The 26241-nt window shown below is 38.4% G+C and overlaps 2 protein-coding genes across 3 annotated transcripts in view; one reads left to right on the top strand and one right to left on the bottom strand.

Moving 5' to 3' along the window:
- The first annotated feature begins 12 nt into the window (after positions 1 to 12).
- LOC109044778 (uncharacterized) lies at positions 13 to 7142 on the top strand. The gene is made up of 7 exons (XM_019062696.2): positions 13 to 176; positions 933 to 1085; positions 2249 to 2357; positions 2929 to 3029; positions 3494 to 3631; positions 5658 to 5781; positions 6426 to 7142. The coding sequence occupies exons 1-7, from the start codon at positions 141 to 143 to the stop codon at positions 6497 to 6499; spliced, it is 735 nt and encodes a 244-aa protein (XP_018918241.2). The 5' UTR covers positions 13 to 140; the 3' UTR covers positions 6500 to 7142.
- Positions 7143 to 15421: 8279 nt separating this feature from the next.
- LOC109044786 (facilitated trehalose transporter Tret1) overlaps positions 15422 to 26241 on the bottom strand; it is a 56716-nt gene continuing 45896 nt past the window's right edge. For both annotated transcript variants that reach the window (XM_019062710.2, XM_072303051.1), the window contains exons 4-5: positions 22033 to 22399; positions 15422 to 21406 (exon numbers count right to left, since the gene is read on the bottom strand). In XM_019062710.2, coding sequence (XP_018918255.1) covers positions 20662 to 21406; positions 22033 to 22399 — 1112 coding nt within the window. In that variant the 3' untranslated portion in view covers positions 15422 to 20661. The remainder of the gene's footprint in view (positions 21407 to 22032; positions 22400 to 26241) is intronic.

Genomic DNA, 26241 nt, shown 5'->3' on the forward strand with positions numbered 1-26241 from the left:
AGTTGTTTTGTTTAGAGTCCCTTATAACCTTATCAGTCAATCCAAAATCATTAACATTTTATCAAAATTCGACCGTGTCCATCCAATTTAGCTGAAACGATTCTAACTTTCTTCAGAGCATTAGAAAAAATTTTGGAAAAATGTCTAATGTTCTATTCACCCGAAATCCATCTGAGGTATTAAGTACAATAATTTCCTGTTGTAGCTGTTAACGCTTTTCATTTCCAGCGACACTGTCTTTTCTTCATGTTCGAGCTAGATTCCTCCTCTAAATTTACAATTTAAGTACATTCTATGTTCCCAGATACTTGCAGGTAGAGGTTGGAACTAATTCTTCATATATTACAGTTACCATCATTGAATTCTGCAATCTGACCTAACGATATTCAGTGGTGGGATGGCTGTGAATCATTGTGGCAATGAAATATCCAAAGTATACGCAGTCTGGGCGTAGTTTTTGGATACGTATGGCATTCTTGCTGACAACCTAACTACAACCTCAGGGAATCCTAAGACTAGAGCTGATTGTTGTGACAGTTCGATTTCTGAAGTGCGAAATCACATTTCTCCATTAATGACATTGACAAACCTCCTGTCAACTTTTATTTTTTCCATAGACAAATATCAATGTAATTTCTTCAAAACTTTCTTGCTTTTTCCTGTCCGCTAGTCAAATACCAAGTATACATTTTGTAACACTGCGATGGAGATACTTGGTTTTGCACTTTGGCCATTGACTTGTAAGTCACTGAAATCCTTGAGTGGCTCATTTAGAATCCTCTCTTGCATCTCAAGCAACACCTGAATTCAATTTTTGCTTTCTATGATCACCTTTCAAAGATAAGTTTAATTTTTGCATGGAAAAAAAATGTTTAGAAGTATGTTAAAGAAATGTCCGTAAAGATTAAAAGTAAGTTATTTTATCATTTCAGTTGATGGATCCTGATCCTGACGTATGGGATGACACTCTTCTGATCGAAGCTTATGAGAGAGCTGTGAACCCTATTAAAATGGCAATTGCTAGTAAGTTGGAAGGTGCTGGCCCCAGTGGTGATCAAGGAAAGATGAAATCTGGACGAATCAAGGTATTAATCCCTTTTTATTTGACACTTATTCTTTTTCAGATTTACATAGTGACTTCTTTATCTACTTAGTATCAACAAATACTGATAACAAGAAAAAAAAAACACTAAAAAATGGTCCGAATTGCATGTAACAAGGTGGAGAAACGGTGCTGGGTCCACACCATTTTGCAGGGAAAACAAAGCCAAGATATTCCAAAAATTGTTTAATTAGAGTCATTTTTTTTTTGCTCTAATGAGTACCAGTACAAAACTGAGGGGAGAAGAGTGTTCAGTTCATGCAGCTTGCATTGAAATATTAAGTTGAGGCCATTCCTAGAGATCTATAATGTTTTGGGTCTTTTTAGACCTCATCAGTAGATCACACTTGTTGGTAAACCCAACTTAGCATGCCTCAATTTTTTTTAACTAATTGAAAAATTGTTGGAATTTCTACCTAGTATCTAAGTATATTTCAGTATCGGCAAAAGGTAGTTAATAATTATCAAGCAAGAATGAGAGCACAAAAACCTAGGATTGTATGCGAACAGAGCTGTGGAATCTAATGAAATCTGATTTTGTCACTGGTCACAAAATTACAAAGCAGATTTTCCAATTGATACTCAGTGTTGTTACTTATTCTCAATTCTGTAATTTTCCCACCATATGGAATGTAAGCTGCTGTATCGGACTAAATGAGAGGCCCCTTCAGTGAGAAATTCTTTCAGTCTCTTTTGTTGTCGTATTTAAATCTTCAGAAAAATGGTGCAGGATGAGAGCATTGAGTTGCGAAAAAATCTGAAAACTGCTGTTCTTGAAAAATCCTAGTGGAAGGTCACATCTTGTTGCAAATTGATCCTAATGTTGCAAATTGATCCTAATGACTTATGACCGGAGAGACAACACTTAGATTGTTAAATCTAAGTTTCATTTCACTGATACCCTTTTCACTCATATAACGCAGCAAATATTAATTGCAACTGCAAAACTGACAATTCTACCTATCCAACTCTTCAGGAATGTAGAAAGTTTCTTCTCTATAAATGTTTACATAATGTTGAGAAGAATTAATGACTCCCGTAAAACATTTTGTTCTAGATATTACTAAAGTAAGGTTTTAATTCATGGTTTTATTCTGTCTATTTTTTCAAATGTTTTCTTTTTAAATCTCATTTTTATTTGTTTAGGATTTTAAAGTAGGAATGCCAGTACGAGCTTTATACAGTGAGGATTGTAAATATTATGAAGGTGTTGTTCTGAAAGTATTCAAAGACACCTGCCTCATAAAATATTTAGGTTTGTAGCATTTAAATGAACATTCTTTTCCCACTTCAATATAAGTCTTTGATTTCAAGATGTTTTTAAATTTCTCAAGAATTTTTTTTTGCTTGCTGATGAGTGCTGATATGATGTAAATGTAGAATCCTGAGCGCATGCTTAAAAATGCAGTAAATTCAGTCCAATTCTCTGTTTATCTTCTGCAGACAAAAATTCATTTTTTTATGAAACAATGGTTTGTATACAACAAGAGAAGAAGTAAAAGTGGGTGAAAACTTTGGAAAGAAATTACAATAGTGAGGTAGCTCTTATTAGCTCTTTGCATGTGTGGTACATCCTGTACCCATTTTTATCAGTTTCCTATTTTCAACCAAATGATTTTGAAAGACTGTTACTTTTATCATTACTTTTATCTTTTTGTAATAGTTACCCTTTCTTTGCTTTCCATTGTGATAAAAAAAAAACCTCTAGAGTTGAGAGTTTATTGATAAAAAAATTGTGCTTTTCTTCTTTTGGACTCAGGATTTAAAATAAATTTTCCAGGTTTTTCCATTGTAAATTTCCCTCAAAGTGCCTCTTTCATTTTCAGGTTACAACAATAAGGAAATGGTCCCCAAAAAGAATATTTGGGAATCCCATGGTGAAAAAGCTATTCAAAAACAACTTGAGGAAGCAGCAGCTGAAATTTTAGTGAGCATGTTGTCTTTTTTGTTTCTTTAGTGTTTGAACTTACAAAATAAAAATAGGAGTTATTAACTTGCTTACACGTAACATATAAGTAACTTACAATGTACAAATGTAAGCAGTGAGTTTTATTTTCCATTCTACTGTACATTTAGCACTGTGCTAGCCCAGTATGGAGAATAGTTTGCTATTGAAGTCATTAATCGGAGGCAGTTGAGATTTTTATCTTTGTCTTCTAATGTACCAGTCTTTCATCAGACACTAACAGTATATGTACAATGTACAACAGCATATGTAACAAATATGTACAACTCCAGCATTAATTTGTAGCATGATCATTAGATTCTTTGAATTTTACATTAAAAAATTAAGCTGGAGGTTGACTTGTCAAAAATAAATACCCATGGTAGTCAGAAATGGGGAGTTGAATCAATATTTTCTCACTGCACAATTTGGTTTTGATTTTTCAGGTAACAAGTAAACTGACAGAAACTAGTGAAGAAGAGACTGATGCTTCTAATGAATTTGATTCAAGCAAACCGTGTATCAATGAGTGCCTTACCAAGAAAGCATCATCAACAAAATCATGTAACTCACCTCCATTCGTGGTAATTCATTTTTCTTTTCATTAATGTATTGCTGTCGTTTCAGTTATTACATTCTCAAATTTCGATGAACCTCTCTGACTTATTGTCTTTGCCGCCTCTGCTATGTATAGTAAAGCCAGTAACTGGTTACCCAAGTAGCATTTTTCAACGTAAAAATTGATATAATGTATCAATTTATAGGTATAAAGTTGTAAAAAATATTGCAATAATATAGCTATAAAGTAGCAATTCTCAGTCAACATTTGGACGATTTTTCCCGATTTCGTCAGGTCAGATCGATAAAAAAAATCTATACTTAATAGCAATGTCATTGCTATTTGTGGCGGTGCCAAATGGTCTTAGGAAAATTGAGGAATTAATCAGTCTACCCTAATTTTTACAACGTTGCAGAATCCATTCGAAAATCCGATCTTGCCGGAATTGACAGGAAATTCATGATTCAATCATCCAGCACCCTTTAAATTCTTCTGTCCGAGGCGGGATTAGAACGCGCAACCTTCGGATTACTGCCGTGCGCCGCCTTTACCGTTTGAGCTAGCCAGACTACCTGTCGGGTGCCTCACTTTTCACACATTATATAGCTCCGACATGAAACGAAACCCTTACCGGCGCATTTGCATGAAATAAAAAATTCAAAGAATTAAAAGTAACAAAAACAGAAACGAAATAAAAGGAGGAAAGAAAGGCATGAAAGAAGTAAAATTAAATTTCCCAGAACTTGGTTAAAAGCATAGACGATATTTATTTTGATTGACTGGAAATTCAAACCTTTTAAAAAAGCATTGAAATTTTTAAAGTTTCAGATTTATCGAGTTTGAGCTATTTCGAGAAGACTAAATTGAGGAAAAATGGTTGTTTCATCAAATTGTTGCGATACATTCCTGCATTCATGCTCATAGGCGGTTCTAGACCTTTATTCTTGGGGGTGCCAAGAGGTGGAAAAAGTCGGAGACCGGCTCCAAAGGGGACAGTCACTCAGGGGAGGCCTAAGTTTCGGCCCTCATGTTTTATCCCTTCCCTACCCTCCTTTCTCTTTTTCTCTCCTTCCTCTCCACTTAAATACCTGCATATTCAATTTAGAAAATTTTTAGCAAAACTTTCCATCAAAACTACAATCTTAACATAAAAAAACAGTGGAATCTTTGTAAAATACGGCTATCAATTTTAATTCCGTTTAAAACATTTTCAATTAATTGCTGGGATTTTTTCTCAGTGAGAGTGACTACAGAATCTTTAAAAGCAGCAATTTCACGGTTCCGATAACCGTACTTAATTTTTGCTTGGGGGTGCCTGGCACCCACTGGCACCCCCGTAGAACCGCCTATGTTCATGCTAGAGATTTGAAAACAAGTTACGGAAAGGAACGCGCGGGAGTTTTTCATCATACTTAATAGCAAGATTATTGCGATAATTTTTGCGCCTTGCAATTAGCAGATTGGCAACAGGTGACACAACCAATAATCGGAATTTATTGCTAAATCATAGCAACAATATAGCAATAATTTCCGCGCCTTCAAATGAGGGAGTAGGCAATACGCATGGCAAATATAATATAGCAACATTCCTACCATTTTATGTCCATCTATAGGTATCCTTGCTACTTGGGTAGTTAGCAAGTAGGATTTTCTACAAGATCTAATGTAAAACCTTAGATTATGGTGGTTATTAGTTACTATTTTAATTTCAACCCATAGAAATACATAGAGATTACACTATCAACATGGCCTCTCTTTATGATTGGAGAAGAATCCAAAGACGCTTTTTATTGATGGTGCACTCATCTCACATGTCCATTAGCTGTCCATTAACTGCTCAGAAACTATATATTTGCTTCTTTTTCCTTCTTCTTTTTGGTAAAAAAAGAGGGAGAAACTATTTGCTATTTTAGGCGTTTTTTTAAGTACAGATAATGGCACACAATTTTTACAACACTGTAATCGCACTGGTTCCTTTCTGCTCAATGCGATCTGCTTTATCTTCATATCTGTTGTCCCTGATATTTTTTCTTGCTTTCCATTTTAAACAGCCACGGAGCATGCCAATGATCCCTCCACCAATACCTCCTCACATCATGAATCAATTCCCGCAGAGTGAATCGGAACTTATTTCTTCCATGCTCATGTCTTGGTATATGAGTGGTTATCACACAGGTATGTTGTGTCTGCCTTAAAATGCAGTGTATTACCATCAATTAGTAGAGGTGTGCTATTAAGGATTTTTTAATTTGATTACGATTCTATCAGAATTAACGAAATTAATCACGATTACGATCATAATTACAATTAAAATTAGGAAAAAAGCAAATAATAATCAAATTTTTGTCATTTTCATTTTGTTTACTTTTGTGGCCAAAAACAAAGTTAAAGTGCCCATGAATTCTTGAAGAATTTTTCATAAAACTTGGAATGCTGATACTTTTCCCGCAATATTTTTTTTTCTTAAGGTTGACTCATTGTCTTTTTCTCTACAATATTCTATGTGCCCAAAATAAATTAGAATCTTTCCAGTCTCTTGGCTCAGAGAGAAGAGACAGCACAAGGCAGAAAGTTAATGATAAAAAACTCATAAAATTTGTGCCAGGATATGTCTGCACACCCGCTGACAACTTAGTTTTTTCATTAGTTTTTTTTATTTTTAATATATAGTTTGATGTACTGCCAGGGTGTCTTCTGGTCGTAAAATTTGGAAAATCTGGAAACAGTTTTTTTTGCAACTGAAATTGTGTTTTTATCAAATCGTATAGATCTGTCAACTTTAAAAATGATCCTACTTATCATTTAATATTTTATCACAGGTTATTGGCAAGGTTATAAATCATCTCAAAAGCAATTTCAAGGCAGCAACCGCAAGAAGAGGGGTAGATCTTGAACATCTGAAGAGGCTCTTTGTTCAAATCCAAAAGAATTGGTCTTAAGTTTCAAATGTGCCAGGAGGCTCCTCTCCTTTAAAGATTTACGTGTTCCTCTAAATCTCTCCCGAATTTTTTATTATTTTTCTTCAATCTTAAGTTGCATTTTGTTTGGTGTAACAGTTGCATATAAGTGAGTAGCATTCTGATTATGTTACCGATTGTTAGAGCCTCTCTGATCGGACATTTTTGTTCATAATAGGAACTCTGTTACTGCGTATTGATGCGTGACAACCTGTAACACCTGCAATGCACTCGGAGCAGGCTCCAAAATTGTTATTGAAATTGTTGCAGGGTTCCTAATCATGCTTCCTTCAACTGCTCTCCCATTGGCTGTGAGAAAGTAACTCAGGATTCGGTTTTTCTGCAACATGTTATAACTGTTACACCAAACGAAATATGAATCTGTTTTCCAAAATCTTGTATTATTATTTTTGCTTGATAAATTCATTTTTTCTTTAAGCCTGTGATTTATTAAAACATGTAGAGAAATTATCTATTGTCACTGCGTTTCTCTCAATTTTTAGTATGGATTATTTTTATTCAGATTTATCTCAATTTGTATGATAAAAAATTTTGAAATAAAGAAATTCTTTGAAGGTATGTGAATTGTTCGTCCTGATAAGATAAAAGGCATGTATCAACCAAATTACAACTAGTATCTACTAATTTAAAGTAGGTTAATGTAATTCCATCCATCATCACTCAGTTTTTAATACAATTTAATTGAAGATAAATAAAGGAAAGTTTTAAGCCCTAAGATTGGATGCATAATACAGTATTTGTCAATGCAATGTATGAACGTTTTGAAACAGTTTGAAGTAGTGCATTGAAATAGCAGTTGCTGTCAATACAATTCAAATGTAAGCAGAAATTGAGTATATCTGTCACAGGGGTCCACAATAGTGCACGTCTTCATATGATTTTTCAAACACATTTGTAAGCAAAAGAATTTTAATTAGTTTGAGAATTTAAGAAAATTTTAAAAAAATTCAACCTATATTGGAGATTCTGAGATGCGCAATGGAGATATACTTTCAACTTCATTGGAGATCAATAAAATAACCAATTTGCAGAGAGATAATTAAGTTTCAATCATTAAGGAATGAAATGGGTGAAGTAATGGAGAATATTAGCAGCATTCTAATTATTCTTTACCATTGGGCCAATAATCTGCAATTTGAAGAGTGTCTTTTGATATCTTTTATCGAGAGGGAGCCTGCTAAAAAAGTGCCCCGTTTTGAAAAGGTAGGAATTTCCTTCAAATCTATCCCCAACGAAATCATATGATGAGACAATCCTCTAATGACAGTTCTAGCTCCAGTTTAAAGTTCGTTTTGGTAGAAAAATAACAGCTAATTTACCAGGAAATTCGTATTTAATTGGAGAAAGTTTGGCAACACTCTTGTGTCCATACGACTTTTTTTCCTCAACGCCTCGGTATTGATAACTAAGCGAAAAACGATATAGTGTCAGTAATAACGCCTTCATTCAGCATGCAACTCTTCGGGCTCTATGGACATCCGTGTTGCGTTCTAAACATTGAAGGCGTTCCGTCGTTCCGATCATTCTAGTCCATGAGGCAGTGCTGGCACTGCTGGCAACGGCCTACTGTCACGACTCTGTGAGGCGGTGGGATATGATATGATTTTCTGATGTGTGAAAATTGTATGAAAACATAGTTTTCTGTTCCATTGTCCCCATTTTTATCGGATATCATGTTGCCACACATTCGTGACTGTGGCGTGGCGCACTCCACGCATCTGCGTGCACTGCTTTATGGACAGGAGCGACCGAAACGCCTTCCATTTTTCTATATGCAACACGCGTGTTCGTAGAGTACGAATACGAATAATTGTATCAAGGCGTTATTATCATTGCGTAACATTGACCGTGTTGCTTATGTTGACGGAGATATCAGCGAAAAAAGTCCTATCCTTTCTTTCTATCTGAGTGTCGTTTAAACAACAAAATAAAAAAAAAATGTGCCCTTCCAAGTACGGAAGTTCTCTGGTTAAAAAACAACTCTAATCAGGCCCGCCACATCCCATCTCGGGCCCTGGTACCAATTTTAAGGTCCGGGCCCCAAGCACGGAAGGGGGGGGGGGGGTCCGAGGAGCATCTTCCGAGAAATTTTAGAATTTATACAACTAATCGGACGCATTTTGAAGCTTCCATAAAGAATTATTCCATCAATTTCTGCGGAATAACTATGTTTTTTTTCTACTTTCAGCACAAAATACTTGCGAATTGTTGCATTCAAAACATCTGGAACATTTTTATTTTTTTTTTTTTTTGGGGGGGGGGGCATATGATACTACTATTACTATTATCAGTTCTATGAGGGCCAGGCCCCCCTGGACTCCCCCTTCGTTTGTCCATGGCAAGGGAGTTGAGCCATGAGCCATTGAAGTCGAGGATGCCCAGATTGGAGACCCTTAGCATCTGACGACGACGGAAGAAATGAAACGCAGTTACTAAAAATATCCCTCAGTACTGAAAATCTTGAAAATAGATAGAAATTTTCCAAGAAGTATACTTCTTTGAAAATTTAAGAAGAATTCTACAGTGCCCCAGCGTGTTTCTGAAAATCTATTTAACTTTGGCGAAATTTTTAGGGTAAATTTTTCACTTTTTCTTACGAAACAAGGGTTGCATGTGAATTCGTAGTGGATTTTAACGGGTAACACGGGCCCCCTCCGGGACCCGGGCCCCGGTACCAGGGACCCAGTATCCCCCCTTGTGGCGGGCCTGCATTCATGCGCGCTGGGCTTGTCGATTTCCTTTGAAATTTTTGCAGCGGTGAGTGCATAGCTGAAGTGCGCTTCAGCTAGACTTGTATTTACAAATGGGTGGTTTTTTCAGGATGATTATAATTAAACAAGTGGTTAGAAATGGAAACAAAATAATATGACTATGCAAAACGATTTTTCCGATAACGGAACTTGGCTGTTTTGAAAACGCCTTCTAATACGCCTTCTAATAATATCATTGCGCCTTAGAAATGCGACGGAAGATTGGAATTGAAATAGCCTTCGTGCACGCTGGGCGTTTCGATTTCCTTTGACATTTTTGCAGTGGTGAATGCATAGCTGAAGTGCGCTTCAGCTAGAATTGTATTTACAAATGGGTGGTTTTTCTACGAGGATTAAACATAAACAAGTGGCACGGAATATAACAAAAGAATATGAACTATGCAAAACGCTAATCCGGGTATCGGAACTTGGCTGATTTGAAAACGCCTTCAAATGCGGCGTGATACCTCACGCATTCTGGAGAGTTCAAATAGTTGTATCATTGCGCCTTAGAAATGCGACGGAAGATTGCAATTGAAATAGGTAGCTCCTCCATGCACGCTGGCCTTTTCGATTTCCGCTAACATTTTTGAAGTCATGAATGCGCTTAAGTGCGCTTCAGCTAGAATTGCATTTAGCAAATGGGTGGTTTTTATAGGCGGATTATAATGAAACAAGTGGTTAGAAATGGAAACAAAATAATATGAACTATGCCAAACGACTATTCCGATAATGGAACTTGGCTGTTTTGAAAACGCCTTCAAATGCGGCGTGATATCTCACGCATTCCGGAGAGTTCAAATAGTTGTATCATTGCGCCGTAAGAATATGACGGAAGATTTAAACGAAGACAGCCTCCATGCACGCTGGGCTTGTCGATTTCCTCTGAAATTTTTGCAGTGGTGAGTGCATAGCTGAAGTGCGCTTCAGCTAGAATTGTATTTACAAATGGGTGGTTTTTCCATGAGGATTAAAAATAAACAAGTGGCACGGAATATAAGAAAATAATATGAACTATGCAAAACGATAATCCGAGTATCGGAACTTGGATGATTTGAAAACGCCTTCAAATGCGGCGTGATACCTCACGCATTCCGGAGAGTTCAAATAGTTGTATCATTGCGCCTTAGAAATGCGACGGAAGATTGCAACTGAAATAGCCTTCATGCACGCTGGCCTTTTCGATTTCCGTTAACATTTTTGCAGTCATGAATGCGCTTAAGTGCGCTTCAGCTTGAATTGTATTTAGCAAATGGGTAGTTTTTATGAGAGGATTATAATGAAACAAGTGGTTAGAAATGGAAACAAAATAATATGAACAATGCAAAACGATTATTCCGATAACGGAACTTGACTGATTTGAAAACGCCTTCAATCGCGGCGTGATACCTCACGCATTCCGGAGAGTTCAAATAGTTGTATCATTGCGCCGTATGAATGTGGCGGAAGATTTAAATGGAAATAGCCTTCACTCTAATCAATCTTTCCTATTTTATGGGGCATAATTTCATCAGTTCGTGTTACTCGGGGATTAAGACTGTTGTTGGCACTACCCACGATACAGCGATCAGTCGTAATACAGCGCTGCAAAATTTTTACAAGATGTCCCAAGAGCACCCAATCCAGGCTTTTTTCTCGGTTATTTTAGGTCAGATGATATTTTGAACGGGGGAAAGTTAAATAGGGATCGACCCTTATGGTACAAAATGCAAACGCAACAGGAAATATTGACTGCAACTCATACGTTTTATACTTACAAATACATCACTCGCTACCAATTTCTGGAAGAAAAAGCAAGAATTAAGAAGGAGTTGAAGTATAAGCACGCAGATGAAAATGGAAGATTCACGGACGAAAATCTGGTCTGCTGAGTAAGGTAAGAAATATTTTTTTTCAATCTTTGTTCACTCATTTTTTTAAAAATATGCCTCATATTTTTGTCAACGTTGCCACCTACTACAGAAAATTATTTGTGCGAAAATGATTTTGTGCGCCAACGAGAATCGGAAAAATTACCACAAATGTACTTTGTGCAGATAAGATAGTCAGCCCAGACTTTCCTGGTCTCGAGGTCCTTCAGCCTTCCTTAGGATCCATTTTCTACTTGATTCTCGGACATCAGGTTTCAGACATCAACCTCCCTAAAATAATCGAGAGATGGCGTCGCGGACATCAACGAACCTAAAATAATCGAGAAATAGCCTTGACAGGCTCTTTCTCCTGACATTTCATGTGAGAAATTACGCAGTTTTTCTTTGCATTTCAAATTAGGGTGCGTGCGACCGGTTAGTGCTTTGTGTGTTGTCATGTGTTACCAGTTAGTATGTGTTCGCTCCGAGTTGTTTTACATTCGAGGTAGATGGCGCGCCGTGCAAACAAACACCAGTAGGTAGCGTCAACGTTCTCGCTCTTGGTTACGAGAGTGCCTTCAAAAATGGCAATGCAATTAATTATACATCCGGACAGACTAAACTGACTTAGGATGTGTAAAAGCGCGCTATAAAATTGTTTCTCTTCCCACCAAGATAGATTCATCAAATCAATCAATTTACAATTCTCCAGGCGTGATAAAATCATACATTTTCATTTATAGCAGCCGTCCGTCTATCATAAATGATCAGCAATGAATAACGCCCAATTATTGAGGTCTTCAATGATTCAAGATTTTTTGCGCTGCGCTAAATTTAAAGTCGCTATTGTTTTAAGAACTTTCCTGCGATTTTTTTCTCCAATTATCATCGACTCTTGTAGCAATTTTCTTAGAAAAAGAAGAAGAAAAACATCAGCTGACGGAACGACTGACTAGAATTTTTGCAGGCATGCGCATGAGGAGCGGTTGCCTCAAATGCCATCACAACGGGGGCGCTGATATAAGGGAGGGGGAAGAGGAAAAGGAGTAAAAAGAGGATAGAGTAAATATATAAAGGAGAAAAGAAGAAGAAATAGGAAAAGAGGAGCTGAAAAAATTGGAGAAGAGAGCGCAGGTCAATAGAGACATAGGGCCGGATTTACTTACTTGCCGCCATGGCCCGCCTGTATTTTGCCGCCCTCCTCTCATTCATTCTGAAACATCAATAAAAACCATCACGTAAACGTTCCGGAGGGGGAGGGGTGCGTAAGACGCGTTTACTCGAGTTGGACACATTTTTTGGGAAAGCCCTGTCAACACTACTAGCAAAAGTTCACGGAACTTTGCGCGAAAGTTAAGTTTCGTAAACCTATCTCTGTGTGGACAAGGCCTTCCATTTATATGAAATGAACGAAAAAATCATAAAAGAATAAACATAAATGGGGTTTAATCATTTTAACTTCCGATGCCACGCCGCGCTGACCGCACTGTGTTTGGCGCAATGCGTGAAGTATTCCTACAATCTTGTATGCGCTATGCATTACACGCCGACCGCTGCTGCACGCACTGTGTTTAACGCAATGCGTGAAGTATTCATGCAGTCTTGTAGGCGCTAATATGTCTTACATGCCGACCGCCGCGCCGAGGGTTTCTCCTTTTCATCTCAAGTTCTCGTCATCATTGCTCTGTGCGCTGCGCCGTTCCAGGCCAAATTCCGTGTTCGGTTTCTCTCTTAGTCTTAACTCGACTAATTAATGGTGCTGTCTATTGTATCACAGAAAGACGACAAAAGTAGATGTATACTCATAGGAAATGAGAGATTTTGTCACATTTTCTCGTTTGTAGTTTTTTTTCTGAATCCGATTTTTCCTTATAGCTACATTTAAAAAAATTGCAAAATTTGCCGCCCCCTATATTTGCCGCCATGGGCCGCGGCCCATGTGGCCACCCCCTAAATCCGGCCCTGAATAAAGATTGAAATGCACGGAAAAAAATGATATTGCTGTTCTAACAATTTTGTAGTTAAAAAAAGTGTCCGACATTTTCCGATGTAGATTTTACAATAAAAAATGCTATTACAGCCACCCCAATGCACGGAGGTCTAGAACCGCATATCGACGGTGAAACTACCAAACCACGTATCTCGGTTTGCGACGTCGCAGACTTCCTGTCATACTTTATTTTTTAAATGAAAAACTACTTAACATCCAGTCTTGAAAATTTCTGTGATTTTTCCTCTTTGTGCGGAGAAAATTCCGTGAAAATTTCAAGGAATGATATTGATTTGGTCTACTTCAAAAAAATAAAATGTGAGCGTAGATTTTTAAACACCGCAAACGAGATACGTGGTTTGGTAGTTTCACCGTCGATATGCTGTCAACAAAAAAAAACTTTAGAGTTTTCTTGCTGAATGCTGTTAAACATGTAGTTTTGAATTTTGAAGGATGGCTGATAATGAGTTAAAAGGCAATCCCTCCGATAAAACATAGGAATTGGTCTTAAATGCACGATCGACGGTTCCACGAACAACAGACACCTTTACTTCCTTGAGAATAGCAGCACCTCCACCACCATTTGCCAGGAAGAAGAACGAAGAAAATAAAAATCTCTCAAGGTGCGAGCTAACACTATAACTAACATGAAAAACCGCCTCAGGCCAAGGACTGTCATAGTGAACGTCTGATCTGCTCTGGACTTTAACAGCGATTGCTAAATGTACTAAAAACGAAATTTTGGAGTGTCGAATGGTAAATTTTCCGGTTTGTTGACGTAATTTGGCAATGTTTCTTCGCCTGGTCATGAATATATGATCTGAGTCCTTCGCGATCTCCAGCTCAGGCTAGGAATGAGCCGACTTGTATCTGACAACCTATACGATCTGGTAGTGATTGGGATTAAAAAGGCAACCGGTGCATCCTTTAACTGCACGATGTTGCAGTTTTTCTCTCTTCGCGATCATTGTTCTCGTTAAGGATGCAAATTAGTGCTAGCCTGATCTTGACCACCCCTATCAATAGAAAACGTTGCATTGGTGATCGAGCCACTCTTCGATAGCATTTGCTAAGAGATTGATTTAATAAGGAGGTACCTATGTACATGTGCGAATTAAGGAATCGTCTACTAATAATATTCCTATCCATCCAAACGCCAAGTATCTATTCTCTAATCTTTGTTAACTGAGGTTCCATTTTTTCCCTTTTTTCTGATATTGTAAAATACAGTCGGCGTTATGTCGCCTTGGTTGTCGCGCGTTAATGCAACTATTCGTGTTCCACAGATTTGCGTGTTGCAGATTTCCCACACCTTCGTTTTTCTCTTTTCTACAGAAATGCACGGATATTGTCATTAGTCGTAGTACCCGAATAACAGAGTATCTAGGAAGAGGAACCATTGCCATCTCCATATTTTTACTAGGAAAAAGTACCGCTCTTTGATTGGTCGACGAATTTCAGGCTTCCACGGATTTTCTAATTTTCAACTTTTGAAATATGAGAAGATTGAAGAGGTGAGTGAGAATAGTGGGAGTGCCTTCAATTTGTGCATTATGTAATACGCACATTCTTCGAACGCGAATAGTTATGCATTAAGGCGTCACTATCAACTCAGTCTAGTCTTGTAACGCGGGAGCGCCTTCAATTTTTGATACGCAACGCGCACATCCAATAAGAAACAGAGGGTTAAAATGAAATTTGAAAAATAATTTGTAAATAATTTCGTGAAATGAGGCGAAGTTATTATTTCACGTATGCGCAATTGTACAAATAATTGAAGGAATTCGGGTGGATAAAACGACGGTGAAACGCACAAACCACGTATCTCGTTTAAGGTGTTTAAAAATCTCCACTCCTATTTTATGCTTTTGGAAGACATCAACATCATTCCTCGAAGTATTTCCAGAATTTATTTCGTACTGAGAGGAAAAATCGCGGAAGATTTTTTAAAGTTGACAATGAATAGTTCTCCAGTTAAAAAATGAGGTATGTCAGGAGGTCTGCAACGTCGCAAACCCGGATACGTGATTTGGAATTTCATCACCGACATATATTGCGCATATATTCTGCGCATTTGATAATCCTGTGAGGAAGATTCATAAAAAGAAATATTAAATTCCCACTCATTTTCCCTTTAACTGATTGTGAGCCCCGATAAGAGCCCCATCTCTATACATCTCCCCTGCCTTCCTCTTTCAATTAATAAGCTGACCTAAACAGGCATTTGTATGAAAAATGACTTGAAAGTAAATTAGAAAAGAGTTTATTTACTGGTAGAAAAACAATTATTTTTCAATAAATTAAAAACAAAATTTGTACAAAAACTTACAGCTATTTTTACATGAATCATTCGAATTTCTTAACGTGAATAATTTTCGGATCGTAACACAAGCGCGTTACAAAAAATCAATGAGCAATTGATGGCCGATAAGAACAAAATAAAAAATTAGGCACAATCGAGTGTCAACATGTCAGAGGCTTTTTTTCTCCGAAATTTGGCTTAGTGAGCATTTTTAGAGGCACAGGTGATATCGAATGCTAGTATAAGAACCTTTTGTGAATCGCAAAAAATACTTAAGAATTGACATAGATTATGCACGGGTGCATCATTTTCATTATCTGATAAATGTTGTACCTAATCAGGATCTATGTACTTCAGAGTTTGGGGAACTACACTTAGTTCCGCTTACATTTCCATGGCAGACATATGTTTTTTGAAACTGAGAAAATAGACGGATCCAAGTTGCTGAGAGACGTTCAATTTGACTGGAATATAAATAAATATATATTTTGGGGCGGGGGGGGGTGGGTGGGGTGGGGGGCACATGTTTACATCTATCAATAGATAGAAAAAAACGTAGAAATGAAATTCAGTGACTAAAGAGTTCATTCAATGACCAAAATTCTTCTATATTGGAAAATGAAACCTTAAATCATAAGGAAATAATTATTTTGTTCAACTTAGATGGATACCGAATTATAAGAGAATTGATTATTCTAAAGCTACAAACATTAGGTCACTTGAGTCCGATGAAAATAATACCTACTGAGTCAAATCTAAAATAAACGTAATTATAACGAAGGAAAAAAATATCAGCGCCGCGTTGGATTTCAGACCATGAAACAGAACTAAAGTATCGATAAGTCTATCAAACTACTTAAAAAAAGAACATTGAAAAAATAATATTGAGGTGGAAGCGTGAGTAAAATTTTACGGATATATACCGAAAATGAGTACATTAATGAAATGATGAGTGCAGATTGCTAGGTCTCCTCACAAAGTATAACATTACGCCCTTCGTTGTAGTGAATCAGCCTGGCATTAAACTGAAGAGACCGACTTCGTTCCATTCAAAATCTGGCGTCATGTCATGTGAGATGGATCATCAGTATCAGTCAGTCCGACTTCAGGCTAATATCCCAAGTGGCATTTTTCGATGGAATGATCGTGATATTTTGAGAGTAAGTTCCGATTTTTTGGCTATAAAATTGCCAGGACCATCAATTCAACATATCAGAAATGGACGTATTTCTATCAAACGGAACTATGTGCATTAAGACATGAGCCTTGAGACCCATAAGAATATATGCATCACAGGGCTCACGTCACAATGCACATAGTTCCGTTTGATAGAAATACGTCCAAATTATCCTCAATCTTGTCGCAATTTCATCTCTATAAAATCGGGTTGGACACAATCGAAATTTTATCTCAATTTATCACAATTTTTCGTTCAATAATATTGCGATAGATCGACGTCAATAAAATCACGATACATTCTCTGATCAAATTTCAAACTATCATATCGACTGATTTTACTCGTGAAGCAGGGTATAATGTCGGCCTGATTCTCTTTTATAGGGGCACCAAATATTATACCTATACCGTGCTAAAATATGACAATTTCCCTCATGGCCATGTTTTTATCTATTATTTCAAAAGTAAAATATAGCAAAAGATATGGATGAATAAGACAAATTAGCACAACATGACAAGACTATTGATATTTTACACAGGAAATAGGCTCAATTACATAGTTCCAAAGCTTAAGGGCAGGAACATGTAAGGAAACCCATTTGAATAGTTACACATAATTGCATCGGATACATGCATCCTGCACTGATTTCAGTCCCTCCCTAGTAGCACAACAAATTTTTGCTTTTCTAAAAAAAGTATAAAAAAAACATATCTGTTATCTAAATGATCGTTTTATATAAAAAACGTGTAACGCTTATATAAAAAAAATCAAAGTTCAGACCTGACCGTAATATATGAAAAATGATAAAAGCTAGATAAGGTAATTTTTTTTATACACACATTTTTTATTTTTTTATATAACGCATGCATACGAAAGTGTTAAAGTGAACATTTTTATGTAACGATTATATAAAAAAATAGGTAATCATTTTCGTGAGCTTTTTGCGAATTAGAAGAATTTTTAGTATGTTCGCGAAAAGCTCACGAAAATTATAACATTTTTTTATATAATGGTTACATAAAAATGTTCACTTTTAACACTTTTGTATGCATGCATTATATAAAAAAAATAACTTTCGTTCATACTATTTATCTTTTCCTTCTGTGGTTCTGCTACTAGGGCTGTTATCTAAAGAATCGCAGGTATGACTTCAGTCGATTTACAAAAATATTTTCTTTTCTATACAGAAATCGCCAAAAAAGTTTCATTCTCTCTTTTCCCCTCTTAAAAAACTACCGATGTGCACATCACCATATACGTAGTTTTCAGCTCATTTTTGCTCTATCAATTTACTCATAATAAATTGCACCAATTATATGGAAAATTTTATGGCTACGATGATAATTATTGTTCACTGGAGCTAAGACAGCTGAGATATTTCCTGATACTCTTAATATTTCCTAATACTTAAATATTACGAAAATATTGAAGCTGTGGCGAACACTAAGAATTTATAAAATTATCTCAGCGATTGAGATATACCTAAACTGGCGATGAGATTTATTAATTGATCTGTTCACCATGTTTTCTAATTTGATAGATGTTCGTTATTGCGAAAGTTAATAAAGTGTCAGTTTTTTAAGCTTACCTCTGTGCACATTGTTTTAATACGAAAGGACCTTAATATTTTTTTGGCCAAATTGACGTAAACACGGAATCCTAAAATTTTCTCAGGAATGAAAAATGGTCTCGGCAGAAAGATCATCTTTGCCTGACAAACTGTTGAAAAGTAATCTCATTCATAGTTATTGACTTTGGCCTCCTCTCCCTTTTTCCCGGGGGCTAGGCAAAAAATGAGACCAGTTTTGAGTGTCTGGGAAGACCCTCTTTTTATCCCCGAGGAAATTGTAAGATTCCATGTTTCGGTCAACTTGGCCGAGAAGTAGCACATACGGTCCTTTTGAGGAGAAAACTCTCTCATAACTGGAACTTCTTAGAAAGTATCCTGATCAACTCCGCCACTTTCACGAGGGATGAAGCTTTCAAAGTTCCTAACTTAAATAAGCAGTGTCATCAAAATTGAGATATCATACTCCGCCAAGAGAAAGAATTTTCATTCCATTCGTCTCACGCATTTAAACGTACCTACTAAAATTTATTTTGAAACAGTGGAAGTTTATGATTTTTCCAAAAGTAAATTCGACCGGATAAAACGTTGATGCACTAGAACTAATAGAAAATTAAGCCTCGAAGTCATAGTGTGTGGCCAATTATAGGAATATTTAATAACCTATATTCTCTTCCTAAAAATACAGATACAGTTCTGGAAATTCTTAACACTACTGAAAGACAGCCCGAGAATTTGATATCCGACGATCGCACAATAACAACTCCACGATTATAACTTCAACATCACAGGCTACATGGATATACCAAAAACGCAAGGACGACTGAGGCAGGAGTTGATAAATTACATGATTCCTGAACCGGATGGATGATATAATTCTTTTAAAGCTCACATTCGGGATTATTTTGCGTTGATGTATCACCAGAGCTTGAGAAATCATCGGAATGGTTCCTTTTAAGACCTCCCAGTCTTAAAAGGTTGCAGGAAGATAAAGGCGAGGATCTGTTTATTCAGGTCATATTTCAAGACTAAAGCTCTAATTGAGGGAAGCTGTTGTAAGAAATAATATCACAGAAAAGCTGGCTGAACCAGCGAAAAATAAAATAAAAATGTTTTTGCAATGATCAGGAAACTTTAAAAATCTAACAAAAGCTTCCGAACGGAGCAACTTTAATCACCGGCATTAGGCCTCTAGCGGTATTGTATCCCTAGAGAGCATTGTAACTGAACATACATTTTTAAGCCAATCAATCGAACGATCGGAAAATTGATCATTGGTCTGATCAGTCCTAAGAGGAGGTGTTACATTAATCTGGACAGGCGCGTTCCAGTATGCAAGTAAAAATTGGCCTAATGCGCAAATACACCGACGTCTCACCATTTTATTTTGATGGCTGAATCTTACGGAGGAGCAAAACATAGCAGGGTCTATCTAAATTTCAATCGCTCTCAGTCGATGTTATCAAAGTATAACGGCGACGCTGCCTAAAAAATGGATAATTGACGTCATTCGAACGCGCATCGATGCAAACCACGGTCTCTTTCATCTTCGTGAAATCAATTAGTAAAATGACCAATTTTTTAAAAAAATTTGCACGTGCATTAATGAAGAGGCCAAGGTTGTAAAAATCATGACCTGCACTAATGCGCGCTGTAGGCATCTGTCTGTTACAGAGGGTGATATAACCATTGATATTGATGCATAGGTAGCAATTTGACGTTTGCCTAGGATATTATTTTAAGCTAATCCATTAGATACATCGATGATATTACTATATTTGTGACCAAAGTCATTAAAATCAGTAGGGGTATCACTGCAGACGTGCTGCATGCCCTCGGTTTGCTTGTAGAATTTTACAGTTTGTGATGACAAGACTTTTTATAGACCTACTACGCTAGAATTCCGATAACTAAACCTCTACTCCGCGCAGTCACAAGTTTCAGGACCAGAGACGAATGGGAAACCCTCCACTAACCCATAGCCGACAGTTGAAAACTTTTACTTTCAGGGATTCAATATTTTCTTATGGACAATTGGACGTGTTTATGCTAACACGCAAACCCTATGCTCACAGTTCCTTGTAGCATAAATACGTTCAATTTGTAGACACCAACAGTCGTCACTCTTGTGTTGACCGTTAAGTACCTCTTTACTGGTTATCGACATCTCCACTAGGTGGCTGATGAGGTCTGGGTGACGCGACGTTCCAAGCACGTTCTCCTAACTTCGACTTGTATTGTTGAACGAAATGATTGGCTTGTCGCTCAACAGCCAACTAGTGGGCAGATAAACAATTGAAAGTTGGAGCTCTGAAAGTGAATGCTTCCTTCGTAGCCTCGATACTAGTGGAGGGTGTCTCCTTAGCTCTATTCAGGACCCTCAGGAGGAGCCTTTGGTGAAAACATGACCCGAACCCTGGAACCTTCTCCTGCTGGAAGCCCTACTTTTTGATATTCTCGACGATAGCGCACACCGTGCTGACGCTGATAGCTGGGTTGATGTAGAATCCTTTCTCAAGATTCTCCGTGCTGTTCGTTTTGGGGATATCGCAGAATCTCTGTTCGATCTCCAGAAGAGTTTTGCCGCGGGTCTCGGGCAAGAACATGAGTGCGTAGACGACGACCATGAGCGAGGCGATGGCAAAGCCGAACATACTGCCAGACATCTGGAGGTTAGCCATGAGGTTCGGGTAGATCTTCACCGTGGCGAAGATGAAGAGGTAGGCGAGTGAGGAGACGACGCCGCCCATGATACCGCGGACCTTGAGTGGGAAGAGCTCGCCGATCATGAGCCAGGGCAACTGGAGGAGGCCCAGCATGGAGGCACAGACGTTGGTGAGGATGCACGCGAGCGGGACCCACGGGTAGGGCCGGTCGGCGGGCGCGAAGTCCTCGAAGAAGTGCTCGTAGACGCCGGCCGCCCCGATGGACAGCGCCATGAGGATGCCCGAGGTAACTGCCAGCGTTCGCCGCCCGAAGTTCTGGATGCAGAGCGAGCCGAATATCGACATGGCGAACCGGAGTGAGGCCACGATGATGGAAGCCACGTTATGGTCCACAGTGGAGCCGGCTCGTCGGAAGAAGTCCACGGCGTAGTAGAGGATGATGTAGATTCCAGAGCCCTCTTGGAACAAGAAGAACCCAACTAGGATGAAGAACGGCTTCCAGACGCACGGATCGTTGAATCTGCAAAATTGAAAAACTCATAAAATATCCCATCCAACACTTCCTCTTTAAAGCAAATCAAAAGAATGAAATAAAATAACGCCACTGGAGACAATACAGAATGCTAAAAGGTTAAACCGCCAAACTGCAGGAGCATGTTCCATGGGTCAGAATAAGACCCTTCTTTTCTATAAAATTTGTTTCCAAAAGTGCATTCTATGGCGACTACTGTCCACCGAACTTCTGGGAAATAAATATTTTTCCTAAATTTTGGCAATGGTAATGCACCGAATCTCAGAAAAATTGGTATCAATCCATAATTTCAAGCTTGGACTTGAGGACAGAGGGACCTTGATTCTTAATTAACTATAACCATGGGCACCTGGGCAAATTCCCCAATAAGTTTTGTAGGTTTGTAGGCCCAAACGGTTAGCAGGATCGTCTTGGCGGGAATCCTTAGATTTAATGTTCTGTTTCCTATTACTCCCAAAACGCATGTAGCCTCATATCTCAAAATTTAATTGTTGAAACCTATCGTCTGGTGCCTTGTAGCCAATAGATGCTTTGAAGGAATTACATTTGGCACACAGCTACGTTAAAGTTTTTCAATGATTTTTATCTTTCAGGTGGATTCCAATGGCTCTAACCTGTCGGAGATGAGTTTGAGTGTTGAGACCCTAGGTGAGATATCGCGGCTGTTGTTGACGAGTTCGGAGATGTCCTTCTCGACGTGGGCCGAGCTGCGGAGCCAACTGAGGGCGGCGTGGGACTCCTTGGTCATGCCCTTGGAGGCGAGCCAGTACGGGGACTCGGGAACGAGCTGCATGGCCGAGAAGCTGAGCATGGCCGCGGCGGCGCAGACGGCCGAAACGAACTGCCAGCTGCAAAGGGAGCCCAGAGAGTAGACGATCAACACCCCCAGGGAGACGAACACCGGCCCTGTCGAAGAGAGGATCCCCCGGTGCTCTGGCTGCGAGATCTCCGCCACGTAGACGTAACACGCCGACGCCATTCCTGAAACATTCAACACACACACCCATAAGTCTCTACACAAGTTGTATCCAAGAGGCAGGCATCCATAAGTAAGTACGTATCGACGGTGTAAATCGGCAATCGGTAATCACACAACTCGTTTTGCGACGTTGCACATACTTTATTCTTTAAACGGAAAACTACTCAATGGCAATTCTTTGAAACTGCCGTGATTTTGCCTCCCTGTGCGAAGAAAATTCTGCAAAAACTTCACGGAATGATGTCAACTTTTTCCTTTTCAAAAAATTAACATAAAGGCGGAGATTATCAGACACCGCAAACGAGATATGTGATTGCGGACCTACGCCGCGCCGTCGGGATGCGTTTTAAGGGAAAACACGATTTTCTAGTTCCGATGTCAATGGATTATTGAACAAGGTGCAAATCTAAGCATTCTGATTCACGCTTCCTCATCTTTTTTACTTAGAACATGATTCGAACTGAAATTACTGAGGGTCGCTCCGAGCTAAGATATTTGATGTTTTTTGATGCGTAATTTCAAACCTCCCGCCCATGAAAAGACACGAGTCGACATGTGTGAAATTGCGCACTAAGCGTCACCGTAACAGGCTCTGCAGTATTATGTTATGTCGAAGAATAAAATTCTATTAACTTTTGGGTATCATTTTAAGCTTTCGTCAGAATGATCAACCGTGTAACTCTCTCGGAGATTTAAACGCGGGTATAGGAAAATTGACCCCTATACAAAGTACGAATTTAATTTACTGAAATTGACTGAAATTTAAATATATAAGAAGATTATCACGAAGGAGGGCGTGAAGACTACGCACACTACTATTCATTTTCGATTTTGTACTCAGGGTAATAATTACATTGGACTCATTGAGACGCTTTTAATGCCAGCTCTGTATTACTACTTAAGACTCCATGATTTATAGCAGGAAACAAAATTATAATATGAAAATTGTTGAACACTCCTGAATTTATCTGGGGAAGGAGAACTTCCTTGGCGTGCAGGCGGAAAACGATCAAAAAGGCGTAAGACTAACAACCAAAATTCCAAGTCTCGTCGTGTACAGAATACTCACTTTACTTTTTATCGTATACCTCGTAAACTTCGTGTCACTCAATGGAACATTCGAGGAATGAAATTGAAAATGACTTTTTTCATTTTGTTCGCAATTATCTCTGTTGACCTAAATACTGAATTTTTTATATTACAAAAAAAAATGTGCAATTTAAGACCCATGCAAAGTGAAGACGAAGTTTGATCGTGACACATCACTCACTTTTATGGTAAGTGGTTTTCAGAATAACGTGTCGTAAAAATGGGCTCAATCGATTGATTTAGCGATGGCAATGACGGTGAAAAGTATCGTCGGTGAAGGTTCCAAATGCGGTAACCAACTGCGCCTTAAAATATATTAGATCGAAGATGTTGTGTCTGAAACGGAGAGGTCTTTAATGAATTGGCCACTAGACGAGGTCTTCGAGTAGATTCGAACTTTCCGATGCGTTTCTTGCCTACACGGCGAAATTGAGCGCAGACCTTAAGGGAACGACATCAAGGTTTAAGCATGGCTTTTTGGTTTAGCGAAGTTGATCGAGATTAATTAATATGTGTTTTTCTGAGGGATGACTATTCGTGTTCTTTGGTATTTTTGTTACTCATCGATAGTCAAACTGCAGAAATGCGTATCTCGGTTCGCGGCGTTGCAGACTTCCTGTCATATTTTACTTTCTACATGAAAAACTACTGAACTTCATTTATAGAAAATTCAGTGATCTTTCTACTGAACTTCATTTGTTGAAAATGTCAGTGATTTTTTCTCTATAAAGAATACTCTCCGAAAACTCCAAGCCGTAATGTTGATCCGGTTTCCTTCAAAAAAATAAAAAAGGAGCGGAGGTTTTGGAACATAGAAGCACATAGCGTAAAAGAGCCCTTCTACAGCCTGATAGTTTAACCCTGAGACGACCTGTACACCTACCTATAACCGCTATGCAATCTTACGCACACACTAGTGACAATAATATCTTTGGAGACCTTAACGCACGGTAAGAAAAGTAAGCAATTAAGAACCATGCACGTATGGAAAGGAAGAAAATGTATTTTCCTTGGAATTTGGTGGCCTGTAAGTGGACTAGATCTATTGGTTCTATCATATAGCAGGATAGTGTGAGTTTTTGGAATAAATAACTATTCGCACTTCGTAGTGCTTAAGATTGGCAGCTTACCTACTACATGCAGCTCATGCGGCAATATCAGATGTGAACTTCAAATGGACTTTATGCCAAAAGGGATTATCAAATAAAAAATCGTTAGCAAATAGATACACGTTCGACGGCATGTCTGTTGCATATGCGGCAAAATTGAAGGGGAATCTTAAGTGGATCATATTCGTCAACAGGTTTACGCTCATTGTCTAAAGGTTCTGGCAAAGTAAAATTTTACCCTTTTTGAAGCTTACATTAAAGCAAAACTTCACTCTTTAGAAATTCACCATCCTAAATCCGTAAATATTCCTTGAGACCTGAGACAATTTATTTGCGAGGCAGGTGAATTCAATGGAAGAACCAGGAAGTAGATTACATTTGTTATGAAACGCTGTAACTCTTATTTGTTTACTTTTTTACCTCTCATATTATTTGTCAAACCAGGAGGGACAGCCGACATTAGAGCTCCCACGTCTAAAATTTGAACGCTGAATAATCATTTATTCGATTTTTTTGCAATAAAACTTGATTCACAGGCCGGCTCTTCCCCTCTGTTTTCTTCCTTAGAGATGTAACGGAAAATGACCAAACCGATCGTAAAGTTATTCCGTCACAATATCGATAAATAAGGCAAGGGTTTCCGGTATCAATGTGTAGTCGCTCTCTAAATGTCATTAAAATCCGATCCGTGAGTCACATATACGGAGCTACGGAGGAAAATAAACCAACTGCGAGCTCAAGACTCCCATCGCTCTAAGACTCTGGTGCGCGTAGTTAGTGCTTTAATCTAAATCACATTGTTCATCGTTGGACCTTCAGTTTTTTGTGGTTTCAGTTAACTGAGTTCGAAACTGTATTCGAGAATGAAACTTTCCACCTGTTGCCAAGTGGTTATATATGGTATTATAGGAGGATGTATATTTCTGCCGTGTTAACGAAAGGAGCTGTGAAGCAATATTTTTGGAAATTGAATTTACTTCAAGATCCGACTAATGTATCTCAAATAAACTGGTTGATTTCATACAGATCAGTAAAATTAATTTTCTAGGGGTCGCGTCCTTGGATTATGCAACGCATTAATCGGCATTTCCCCCCCCTCCCCTTGTAACGCTTTTGTGACGTACATTCCTATCCTTTAACGCGTTAAAACAAAATGGAGTAACGCTCTTTTCGACCACCTCTCTTTTACACCATAGTGTAAGTGTACTCTATGTGCTGAACGTATTATACTCCCATTGGGATCACAACAGATTTGCCTCTGCTCCTGATAATTAATTTGGTACCTTGTCAGGACACGAGGATTGTCTCAGACTCGGCATCCATGCGGCTGAAGGAGGGGTAGGAAAGGGAAGAAAATCGTGTGCTTCGCTTGGAAGTCTGTCCTGTCAAAGTTCAGGGTCAGCGTGCGGTGCATGTTGCAAAGCGGACGGTGCCGTATCAGCGAACCAGATCAATCAAACCAATCGATCACCGAGCCGGAAATCGTCAAAGTCTAACCATCGGCCACGATCTACGGCTTTCAGGAGGGAGTTCCCTCCATCTGAGCGCTTTCAGTATCCATGAGCACAGGTGGACCTAGCTGCTCGTTCTGTCGTGCTAAGGAAGAACGCCGTATGAACATTCGAGTGTTGCCAAATTTCCCTCGA

The sequence above is a fragment of the Bemisia tabaci genome, chromosome 1, assembly GCF_918797505.1.
Source record: "Bemisia tabaci chromosome 1, PGI_BMITA_v3".
Taxonomy (NCBI): domain Eukaryota; kingdom Metazoa; phylum Arthropoda; class Insecta; order Hemiptera; family Aleyrodidae; genus Bemisia; species Bemisia tabaci.

Bases quoted from the DNA above. Each gene is read 5' to 3' on its own strand.
- LOC109044778 (XM_019062696.2), top strand. From the start codon at position 141: ATGTCTAATGTTCTATTCACCCGAAATCCATCTGAG. The intron at 1,086-2,248 runs GTATTAATCCCT...TTATTTGTTTAG, and splicing joins TGAAATCTGGACGAATCAAG to GATTTTAAAGTAGGAATGCC. The intron at 2,358-2,928 runs GTTTGTAGCATT...TTTCATTTTCAG, and splicing joins CTGCCTCATAAAATATTTAG to GTTACAACAATAAGGAAATG.